The sequence below is a fragment of the Lipotes vexillifer genome, unplaced genomic scaffold (genome assembly GCF_000442215.2).
Source record: "Lipotes vexillifer unplaced genomic scaffold, Lipotes_vexillifer_v1.1 scaffold132, whole genome shotgun sequence".
In the NCBI taxonomy this organism is placed as follows: Eukaryota; Metazoa; Chordata; class Mammalia; order Artiodactyla; family Lipotidae; genus Lipotes; species Lipotes vexillifer.
Genome location: NW_006782535.1, coordinates 595,012 through 606,140, shown reverse-complemented (window position 1 = coordinate 606,140; position 11,129 = coordinate 595,012). Strand labels below are relative to the sequence as shown.

Genomic DNA, 11,129 nt, shown 5'->3' with positions numbered 1-11,129 from the left:
GTGTTTTTTTTGGGGGGGGGGTCTTTTTTAGGGAAAGCTACCAACGACAGGAATGACAATCACAAAGCTTGAGGACAGTGAAAATCATAGAAATGCATTTGAAATATCAGGTGATAGGCACAGACTCTGTGGATGCCCTCTGTCCGGGTGACCAGGCAGCTGGCCCTCTGTGTGCAGACCCTTGCCGACCCTTCTGGGGGGCTGACACGGCAGCGCTGTTGGCCCTCCTCGGGGGTGCGCGTGTGCGTGTGTTCCGCCTGCTCCCCATTTCAGCTGTGTTTCTCTCTTCCAGGGAGCATGATTGAGCGGATCTTAGTGTCCTGCAGCAACCAGCAGGACCTGCACGAGTGGGTGGACCATCTGCAGAAGCAGACGAAGGTCACCTCTGCGGGAAACCCCACCATTAAGCCTCACTCTGTGCCGTCTCACACCGTAAGGGCCCCCATCCCTCTCCCGCCTCCAGACTCCGGGGTCAGCCTTGGGTTCGGTTGCCAGCAAGTGATCAAGTGCTTTAAGGCACAGTCAGCCTCTGGGTCAGGAAAGCACAACATGTGTGTTGTGTTTCTCTGCAAGCACTTGCTCATTGCCAGTGGATGGTGAATTGCTATGCGCACGTGTGCGTACACACACACACACACACACACACACAGTTCATGGCCACACACACACACACACACACACACACACACAGTTCATGGCCCCTGGCTAGGAAGCTGCCTTGCTCAGAGTGGGTCGTGTAACCCAAGTTGGTTTCAACCAAAAGCCTGAGAGCCACTGATCCATAGAGGGCTTTTCTGACAAACAGTGAATACTTACGATGACAAAAAGGACCAGATTCATGTTGAAGGCATTAAAATGTAATTTTTGACTCATTGTTTTGATTGTAAGAAATCTGTATCTTCTACTTTTAGAAAAGCTCAACAGCTCTTTAAGTTTTTAGATACTTCAACATTTCAAAATATATCAGCACCAAAGTGTCAGTGTTTAAAACTTCTCTTTACTGGTGTTTCATGCTTAAGATACTGGTGGTATTGAATCATCTGATCATTCATCATCTTTACCAGATAATATTGAAGAACCAGGCAAGAACCTTCTTACAAATGACTAGGGTCTCACAGCATTTCTGGCTGGTGGGTTCTTCTTGCCATCCTTGCCAGACTGTGACGATCTTTACTGGGAGTTTTCTACCCCCTGTGGTCGCCATCCTTGGGGTTAAAGTTTTAGCTCAGGGACGGTGGCCATGGCGCAGCGTGCTGGTCACAGGTGCAATGTCTTAGGGCATTTCTCAACAGTTTGGGGGTTAAAACTGCTCATTTGCTTCAGCTAATGTTTCATTTTGAATGGCTCCACCATTTATAACTTTTCCATACTTTTAAAAAGTACTAAAGATGCTTAGCTTTCACGGGACTAAATTTATCCCAAGGACATATGTGCGTCCACGTGTGTGTTTATAAGGAAAAGGGAAGTGCCTTCTCGCTCAGATTGTCTGTAACAGCCTGAAACTAACCTTTATAAAGTCACATCAAGTAATACTGTGCTGTGTATCGGGACGCTGGCCGCTCTCGTTCCTTTTCTTGTCACATAGTGGCAAGGGAGTTACAGCCCCGCTGTCTGGAGGGCGCTGTGCCCCACACGCAGGGTTGTCAAGTGTTGTGTGCTCTTCTTACGGAGGTTCTCTCTGGGGGTGTCTGTGTTCTCCCTGTGATTGCTGTGTCCAGCTTGAATAATACTCTAACTTTAGCATAAAGCTACCTCTCTTGACTTTTACCAGCAAGGAGAAATAAAACCAAATGTTACTTACCGTGACATTGCTAGAAGGGATGTTTTGCGCAATTTTCTCCTTTTGTGAATTATTTAGTTTGAAAAAATTATTTTGTAGTGGTTGTATTAACACGTTACAACACACACACCCAGGACAGGTGTGTGGTCACTGCAGAGAGTCCACTGCTTCTGTCCTTGGACACCCTGCCTCAGCTAGAGCCTGGGCTTCCCTTTAAGCCTGCTTTTCAGATATTGTTCAGTTCTTTCGAATGATGATCTCACTCAGGTTTCCAGCTCACAGAACCACTCAGCTCTTTCTCCTTTTAAGCATACTGTATTGTTTTCGGCCAATTTGAGTTCTTTAGCTAATTTTGAATGTTATTTATTTTATTTAACATTTTCTTATTTAATTGTCAGTGTGATGGAATACTTTTGGGTTTTCTAGGAATATAAACCCCATTAATAAGGTCCTTCTGAGAAATTAGATTTCTATAACTTTGTTTTGATTAAAGCTGATTTTTCTGAGAAAATGTTTTATCCCAGGGATTGGCAAAATTTTTCTAATAAAAGACAGGCAGTAAATATTGGGGGTTTTTAGGCAATATGGTCTCTGTCACAATTACAGTTTGCTTTTGTAATACAAAAGCAGCCACTGACAGGAATAGGCCTGACTGTGTCCCGGGAGCATGTTTTTTTTTTTTTTTTAAACAAAAACAGGGATCAGGCCCTAGTTCTGGCCACCCCTGAATCACCAGGCAGTGAGTAATACAGCTGGGGAGGTAATCATTACCCTCCCCATAATCACATTCTCAGTGCAGGGAATGCCTGTTCTGTCATACAGTTCAGGTATCTGTACTAAATGAAATACCTTTTTGCAAACGTGAGTCCATGGCAGTTAAAGGTGGGGGGTGGAATTTCCGGGTCTGGACCCCCAGCGCCCCGCTGCTTCCTGACCCCAGCTCAGCCGCGGCCTGGAGCAGCACGCGGGACAGTGGCTCCTCGCTCAACCCAAGTGGCCCAGAGACTGAGCACCTGGAGAGTCCAGAGCACTGCCCACAGCCTGGGGCTGCCCCAGCGGGGGCATCTTGGCGGGCCGGGTGTGTTTGCTCAGGGCTCCCCTGACACTGAACGGTGTCTCTGCTCTCTCCCGCCCTGTGCCCCACGCAGCTCCCCTCCCACTCGGTCACGCCGTCCAGCAAGCATGCGGACAGCAAGCCCGTGCCGCTGACGCCCGCCTACCACACGCTGCCTCACCCCTCGCACCACGGCACTCCACACACCACCATCAACTGGGGGCCCCTGGAGCCTCCGAAGACCCCCAAGCCCTGGAGCCTGAGCTGCCTGCGACCCGCACCCCCTCTCCGGCCCTCAGCTGCTCTCTGCTACAAGGAGGTGAGCCCCGACTTGACGGCTGGGCGTGTTACTTCGGCCGTTCCCTGCTTCAGTCCAGGGAGTTCAGAAACGTGGGCCATCCCGTGACATAAAGCAGATCGGCCTCTTCCGAACTGTGAAGGGTCTGCCTTTGTTCTCTTGTCACTCCTTCCTGTGGTCCCGGGAGCCCTGGGGAGACCCTCATGGCGGGGCCCTCTCTGTGCTCGTCACAGAGGAGCTGTTTCTGTGCCCACCTGACCTCCGTTCCCTTTGCCCAGAGGCCACGGGGCTGGGAGGCTTCGCGTGGGCCTCCCGGCCTCTCGCTGAAAGAACTTTGAACTAGGTTGTGATGGGTCTCAGCTCGCTGTGTGCGTGCCACTCTGCCACACCGTGTGACCCTTGTCAGGCTTGAGCTCTTGCCCGGGAGCCCTGCGTCTGCTCAGCTGTGTGAGGCGGGGGGCGCGTTGGCGGGGGAGGGCGGGGCCGAGGGCGGCGCTCCTCCACTCGGACCGCGTTCGCACGTGTCTGCTGTTCCCTCCCTGCCCTCACGAGAAGGGGAAGTGGGGTCCAGGGGTACCTGCCCTTGAGCAAGCTGGTGATGGTGTGGAATGATGAGTGTGAGTGGACTTTGGTTACCGTAGGCGTGGCTGAGTGTGGCGGGCGCGGCCTGGCTGTGAGGCTGGTGTGAGCCTTTGCGTGTCCACGAGGCTGCATTTGCAGAGGCCCTGGAGCAGACACCCCCTCCGTGCTTGCTGGCAGCCCTAGGTGTTTTAAGATCTATAGAAGAGTACAACGTAAGTTACAGTTAACCCTTTATGTTTCTGTCAATCACTTTTGGTTTTTGTGACGTGTACCTGTGCCCAGGTCGGAGCGCTCCTCGCCCTGGCAAGCTCCCGGAAGAGTGCTGATGTCTGTGTCGCAGGCGTGTGGGCAAGCCCTGGTGATCTCATTGCTGGGGAGGGAGAGTGGGACGGAGGAGGGAGAGGAAGGCGTGGAGGGGTGTGGCCGTGCTCACGTCCAGTGTGCCGAGCACGCAGACCGCCTGGTGGAAAGTGGTCACAGACGAAAGGCCGAACAGAGCATTGCCGAGTGGGCGCTCTGCCCGGCTTCACCTCCGTTGCCCAGGACTCAGGGAAGCCACAGGACACATGCTGGCTTCACCTCTTTAGGGACTGATTTCTGCTGCACTTTCAGGAGCTTTAAAATTTTCATTTTCATGGGGAAGATTTTGAAGAGACACCTTAAAAACTCAGGCTGTGTTCTCTCTGCTTTTCAGTCTGACCCGTCCCACAGCACGAGTCATGTCCCAAGTCTTGGATTCTCATCATAAGGTTCACCAGTGGTTTATATAATTTAAATGATGCAGAAGTTAGCCTTTCCTGACATGAAAATTCAGTATCCGCTTGACAGTCACAGCCTTGCCCGCCGCGTTGGGCTCGGGCCTGCTCTGTCTTCCACCTTCCCCTTCGCGGGGGGCTGGGGGGGTTCGGGTGCTGTGTTGCGGGGAGGGGTGAACGTGGCTCTGGGCGGTGGGCTCTGTCTTCTGCACGCCTCTGCCCTCGAGCCCGTGGGCTGCTCTCAGACCCTTTTCTCCTCCCTCGAGGCTTCAGGCGCTTTCCCGAAGGAGCTGCGTTTACTTGTCTTTCTGTTAACGGTGGCCTTAGCTGCCCCTCTCTTGCTGGTTGGCTGCAGCTGGGGGGCCTGCCCCAGAGTTAGCAGCGCGCAGCTCCCTGCGCAGGCCTCGGCCAGCTGGCCTTTCCGAGCCAGGCGTGGCTGTCGTCCCGGTGCCCCCGGATCCAGGTGACACGAGGGTTCTTATCGGAGTGTGCGCCCTGTTGTCTGTAGATGATGCTCAGCCTCCGGCAAAGAAGGGTCAGAGCTCGAGGGGAGCGGGCGCCCCCGCGGTGCCGGAGCGTCTGCTGCTTCACACCTTCACAGTGGCCCTCCTCGCGGACCCGCGCAAGTTCCTACCTTTGGGGTCTGTCAGCCTTTCCCCCTTTGCTTCCCTAGGATCTCAGCAAGAGTCCCAAGACCATGAAAAAGCTGCTCCCCAAGCGCAAGCCTGAGCGGAAGCCTTCGGACGAGGAGTTTGCGCTGAGGAAAAGTGAGTATACCTGCGAGGACGCGGGGCTCTCGGCGCGCGGGCGGGGAGGCGCCGGGCGTAGCTGGAGCGAGGGAGGTGCGGGTCCGCGGGACCCGCCAGGCCTCCCCTGGGTGGGCCTTCCCTGGGTGGACCTCTTTGCGGGGCCCGTCGACCCGGGGTCACCCTGCCTTGGGCGGCGGCTGCGGGTCTCCGCCGTGGGACCGACCCTGTGCTCGGAGGGCCCCCGTGCACCGTGAGGACTCCGGAGATGCCGTGGGTGGTGTGGACGGCGCCTCCAGGTCCTTGGCCTCCCGCGTGGATGCGTGGCAAGAGCGACCCGGCGCAGCAGGCGGGAGGGGCTCTGCGGGCCGCCTTTGCAGCTCCCCCCGCAAGAACTGCCTCGGGGCTCTGTGACTTTCCGGACCTTTGCTCCTTTTGTCCACACCCATTTGGGAGCCTTTGGGGATTCACTTCCAGAAGAAGGCTTTTAGACTGGAGCCGAGTAGCCGGCATCACCCCGAGGAGGAGGCGGCTTGGTGCAGTGGCTGCAAGTGGGACCCCCACCCCCCACCCCCGTCCTTGGCGAGGGTCATGGTGACCCTGGGGAAGTGGGCGCAGGGATGGCCCAGAGGCTGCTCCCGGGTGAGCTCCCTCCGCCCGGGCCACCTGACGTCCCCTGCCACAGCCCCGCTCGTCCTGCTGTCCTGCGGTTACTTGGTCACTTCCTCAGATAGTGAGCGCACCTGCGGGACACCTGATGGAGCGGGGGAGGCCGAGCACCCCCGTACGGAGGGTCCACCTGTGCAGAGGGTCCGGCCGGGGGTGGACACCAGCTCCGCATGTGCAGCTCTGACCCAGGCCTGGTGGGCCTTCACCCCCAGCGCTTGCCGGGCGCCTTCTGTGTGCGGGCGCTGCGCTTTGCGTGCCGCGAGCGTGCTGACCCGTGTCTGAAGATGGTGGTCTGCTTGCATCAGCGGGACAGGCAGCGTCACTCATGCGGCCGCCCTCCTGTTGGCAGAGGGGTGTGGCCTGGCCTGCCTGTGGGCGTTACCTCCCAGCGTGTCTTGGAGCGAGAGTAGTTAAACGTTGTTCTTGCAGAAACCTGTTAACGGCCGGTCCCAGCTAGCGGAATTTAGGTCGGCTTTTCCGCCGCCCCTCAGCTCTGTGCTGACGCTGACTCTTAGCAGCGAGCATGCGGCCCGCCTTGTGTTTGTCTATATCATACGGTGGCGTGCAGGCTTTTTGATACAGCTTATAAGTAGTTCAGTCTTCCATTCTTCCCACATTTTTTTGTTAGAGTAGTTGACGCCTTTTAAAATATATTCTGAGTAATATCTTAGAAGATGCAGAAAAATCTAGAAAAGCAGAAAGCAGAGTTGGACCACAGGATGGTATGAACTATGCTGGGTGCGAGGGTCTGCGCCCGGTACCAGGACCTTTAGGGGCCCTTGCTCTGCTGGCTGCACGCTCTACGCACGTGGCCTCTTGAGTGCAGAGGAAGCTGGGTCTGGAGCCCAGTTGACGGGAGAGCTCTGGAGCGTCCTAGATTAACTCTAGTAGGAACTTGTGGATCGGAGGAGATGCTCACTTTAAAGCCTTTGATAAGTAGGGTCAAATGGCTTTGCCAAGGGGGTCACACCTGTCTTCACTCCCCCCTCCCAGATGAGGATGGAGGGAACTTGTCCTTTCTGATATCCGCATCCACACTGAGTTTTCTCGGGCATCTGATTTTTGTCAGGCTGACGTGCAAACATGATATTTAGTTTTAATTTTCACTTCTTTTCTTGGTGAGAAGGAACATTTTTTTCTTTCTGACTGTTCTCTTGTGAATTGTTTGTTCCTATTTCTTGCCTTTTTTCATTTTCAGGATGGGGTATATCATCTTTCTTGTGGGTTAGTAAGGCAACTTATATGTATATTTAGGATATTAGCCCTTTGCCAGATATGTTGCAGGTAAAAAAATACTTAGGAAAAAGTAAAAATCCTTCTGAATATAACTATCTTGTGAATATCAGAGAACATTTATCTGGCGAGAAAACAAAAGGAGGGATTGTTAGTTGTCACCATCGTTCGTTGAGTTGATGATTTGTGTTTGTCCGGTTAACTGTACTTGTTACTTCTGGGTTGTGACGGGTTGTGTGTCCTTGCAGGCACGGCTGCGCTGGAGGAGGATGCCCAGATTCTGAAGGTCATCGAGGCTTACTGCACCAGCGCCAAGACGCGGCAGACGCTCAACTCAAGTAAGTGTCGTGGGAACCCGCTGGGACTCTGGTGGTTCGTTTTGCTTTTTAGAATCATGACCTGAAGGACACAGCTGTGGGCCCTGGGCAGGCTCGTGGGCATGGTCCCCGGTGAGGGCGCTTCCGGGGCCTGGCCCGGCGTCCCTCAGTCAAGGGAAGGGATCTGAGCTGTCAGTAAAACAACTGGTTTCTAGAGAAGGTTCCGCTGGGAAACCTGGAAGTGTAGGGCACTGCCAGAGTTTATAAAACTCTCTCGGGTTGGAAGACAGCGGGGGACTCGCTCAGCTCAGTTGTTTAAGCTGTTGAAACTATGGGTGTGGTAGTGGAATTTGGGGGGGGCGCTGCTTCTTAGAGTTGTTGTCAAAAATATAAGCCTAGAGTAAGAGTTCCTTTAGCCCTCCCCCCCTTTTAAACAATGATTGCACTTACAAAGGTTTAGAAGTAGACACACCAGTGATGTCGGGTAGATTTCAGCACCACTGGGTTTACCTGCATCTTGTGCGTAACGTCTGATGTGAAAAAGATACTAATCTGCTGTGTGGACACTAAAAAGATGGGCTCTGTTGTTTTTGAAACTTCCCTGGCATTTGAGAGTGGAGTGCAGGGTGGTCGCAGCAGATGGAGTCACGATGTGGTTTGTCCAGGAGAAAAGGGGCTGAGCTTCCCTCCCCCTCCCTCCCTTTCTTTCGAACTGGATGACATATATTACTTCTGGCATGAAAACTGGTTTCTGTTAGATTTTGTGTTTTTGGTTTCCTTTCCACCTTGACTTTTGGCGGATTGCTCAACTCACTTCATTGGCATCACCTGCAATGTGGTGGTTCAACTCAGTGTCATGTCTGGTGTAAGCCAATGATGGGGAGAAAAAGAAAAGGTGGACAGAGGAATTTTCAACCGCTTGAGCTTTTGTTAAAGATGACTACAGGTATGAGGACAGGGCCAAAGGGCTTAACCCCGGCTGAATCTGCAGATGATCTAGAAACTTCTTATGGCTAGTAGTTTACGTGTCCCACCTATGATGTTAGGACTTTCGGTCCGTCCTCCGTCTGGTGAAGACGCCTGTTTGTAGTGACTAGTCAGCAGAGCAGGAGAGGAGTGGAAGGGCCTGCAGGTGACGGAGCAGTAATTTATCATTTACGATATTACAGTTTCCTATATTTGTTAAGAGTTTGTATTTTTAGGTAATAGGCTATATGTGGCCATTGTTTTTTGGGTTTTGAATTTGAGATTTTTTAAAAAATATTCATCTCCACTTCAACTGTTTGAAATAAAATTTTAACCGGGCCATCTCAGGTGAACGGACCTGGTCATGTGAGTTTTGTGTGAGCTTTTGTGTGAGCTGCGTTGCCTCATCCAGGAGACGGGGCCCTGCTCTGCTGTGGCCCTGGTGTGTGCAGGTCTCATCACGTTGCCTGTGTTACGTGTTTCCACTTCTGCTATGCAAGAAAAGCACTGGACAATACAGTGGTTTTTGTTTTTCACTGATATTATGGGCTAACCACTCTGGGGCCTCAGAGGTCTTAACAGTCATAGATGACCTTAAACTGAACGTTCTCAGGAACAGGTAGGATGGGGAAATGGATCCTTTATGTTGGACAGGTAGTGTACCTAAGAATCTAGAGATGGGTCAGGTGCATCTGACCCCAGAGCAGCTCTGTCCATATTAAATGCATAGTAAGAACAGTTGGGACGATATGTCTCACCTAAAGCTCAGTTCTGTTCAGTATATGTTTGGATGCCAAGAAGCCTTCACCATCCAGACATCTTTAGTATTGATTTCCTCCCCAAGGACCATAGGGATGTAGTCGAAGAAAACCAGCCGAGCCCACTGCCCGCTCTTGTTTTGATTTGGGAATGGGTTTAACTTTGCCCAGAGCAGGAACAGGATGGAGCCCGTGGCTGCTGTGCTGAGCCATGCCTGGTTCCCATCAAGCGTGTGTGTCCTCCGGCCCCTCCGCGGGCCCGTTCCAGCCTGTGCGTCCCACTCGTGGCCGCCTGGCCAGCATCCCTGCTCACGTCGCCAGCCGCTCACGGGCTCACTCCTCTTCTCCCACTTTGTGCCCGCTTCCTTCTGCCGTCCTGCTTTTGACACAGGGGCGCTCCCTGCTCACGTCTCCCTTCATGGCAGCGGGAGGGTCTGCATCCGGGTTGATGGCATTTGAGCAGACGTGTCTCCCCACCATGTCCATTCCCCTGGCTGAGTGGGGGTGAGCGCCCTGGGGCGGCGGGAAAGGGGAGTGAGGGGGAAGGGGCCTGTGTAACCCCGTTCTCCGTCTGAAGTTTTCTCGGTCACTACAGTGTGACAAGGTAAGTTTCGACCCCCATTGTTAAGATGGCTTCTGGTGATTCAGAGTCTGGCGAAGAGATAGCTGACGAAGTCCGCCAGAAATCCTTGGGAAGCATTTTGCATTCAGTATATCCGCATTAAACACATAAACGGTTCCTTTCACAGGTGTCCCAAGCGAGACTGTGTGTTAATCGAATGTGTAGCAGAATTGGTTACGTGTCAGATGTCTTTAGAATTTGCTTGTGAACATGGGCTTAATTTGTAAAAGATTTCGTAAGTGAGGGCTTAATAGCAGTAGCTTTAAAAAGGAACAGTTTGGAAACAGACTGGTGACCTAGGTTTGTTTAAACAGTAGTTGGTCTAGTTTTATTCTAAGGGTTGTGCTAATTAATAAGTTCGTAAATAAAACCCAGCCATAAATGAGGAGAAATGAACATTGTTGCTGTTTTTTAACAGTATTTTCTCATTCCCTTCTCTTCCCATCACCTTTTGCTTTTGTTTCCATGTTTTCGGTTGTGGCTCTTCCTGCCGTCCTTCTGCTCACCCACCTCTGCCTGTCCCCCCACCCACCCTGTCGTCCCACTCCCACCCCCACCCCGTCTTAGCATGGCAAGGCACTGACCTGATGCATAATCACGTCTTGGCTGATGACGACCAGTCAAGTCTAGACTCCCTGGGTCGTCGCAGCAGCCTTTCTCGTTTGGAGCCTTCAGACCTCTCGGAAGACTCTGACTATGACAGTATATGGACAGCCCATAGTTACAGGATGGGTTCTACATCTCGTAAGAGCTGTTGCTCATATATCTCTCACCAGAACTAATGCACTTCTGAGCTTTTCTTAACGATGCTTGTTGTACCGCAGCCTGCTTTTCTTAGATGTTTTCTTGCTGTTTCTTGTCTCTTTTATGTGATGTTTTAACAACTTTTGAGAGCGTTTCTGATATTTCCCATTGTACTTTGTGGCGGTTTAATTGCCATTTGGAGCATCCACTCAAGTTACTGACTGTTGAAGGAGACGGCGCCCACACAGCCTGCACCCGAGGGTCCTTTCTCAGCGGGCAGTGGTGGCTCTGTCTCCAGATGGCTTGGTTTTTTATTCTCAGTGTAGCAACTGTCTCATTTCTTTTTAGATACAGCCGTACGAACACTTTTGTATTTTATACTGAAACCACACAGGTTTGTGATCTAAGTGCCAGCGACACGGAGGAGACCCTGGCCTTCCGTACAGGGATGTAATTTTGTGTGTGTACTGGACGCGGCGACCCAGTAGCTGTGGAGAGATAAGAAGACGACCCGTGCCCCGAGAGCGCCGAGTCCAGATCAGACGGCCGAGTGCCGGGCTGCCCCAGGGCCCTGGGCGCCGCAAGGAGCCTCTGTCGGCGTGGGG

At 52.7% G+C, this 11,129-nt stretch overlaps 1 protein-coding gene across 6 annotated transcripts in view; it reads left to right on the top strand.

The window, feature by feature from the left end:
* ARHGEF7 (Rho guanine nucleotide exchange factor 7) overlaps nt 1-11,129 on the top strand; it is a 128,234-nt gene that overhangs the window by 106,252 nt on the left and 10,853 nt on the right. For 3 of the 6 annotated variants that reach the window (XM_007455314.1, XM_007455312.1, XM_007455311.1), the window contains 6 exons: nt 32-110; nt 293-432; nt 2,929-3,153; nt 5,143-5,236; nt 7,366-7,455; nt 10,348-11,031. In XM_007455314.1, the coding sequence (XP_007455376.1) occupies nt 32-110; nt 293-432; nt 2,929-3,153; nt 5,143-5,236; nt 7,366-7,455; nt 10,348-10,562 (843 nt within the window). In that variant the 3' untranslated portion in view covers nt 10,563-11,031. Of the gene's footprint in view, nt 1-31; nt 111-292; nt 433-2,928; nt 3,154-5,142; nt 5,237-7,365; nt 7,456-10,347; nt 11,032-11,129 lie in introns of those variants that run through there. The other 3 variants (XM_007455313.1, XM_007455310.1, XM_007455315.1) reach the window with 1 other exon arrangement.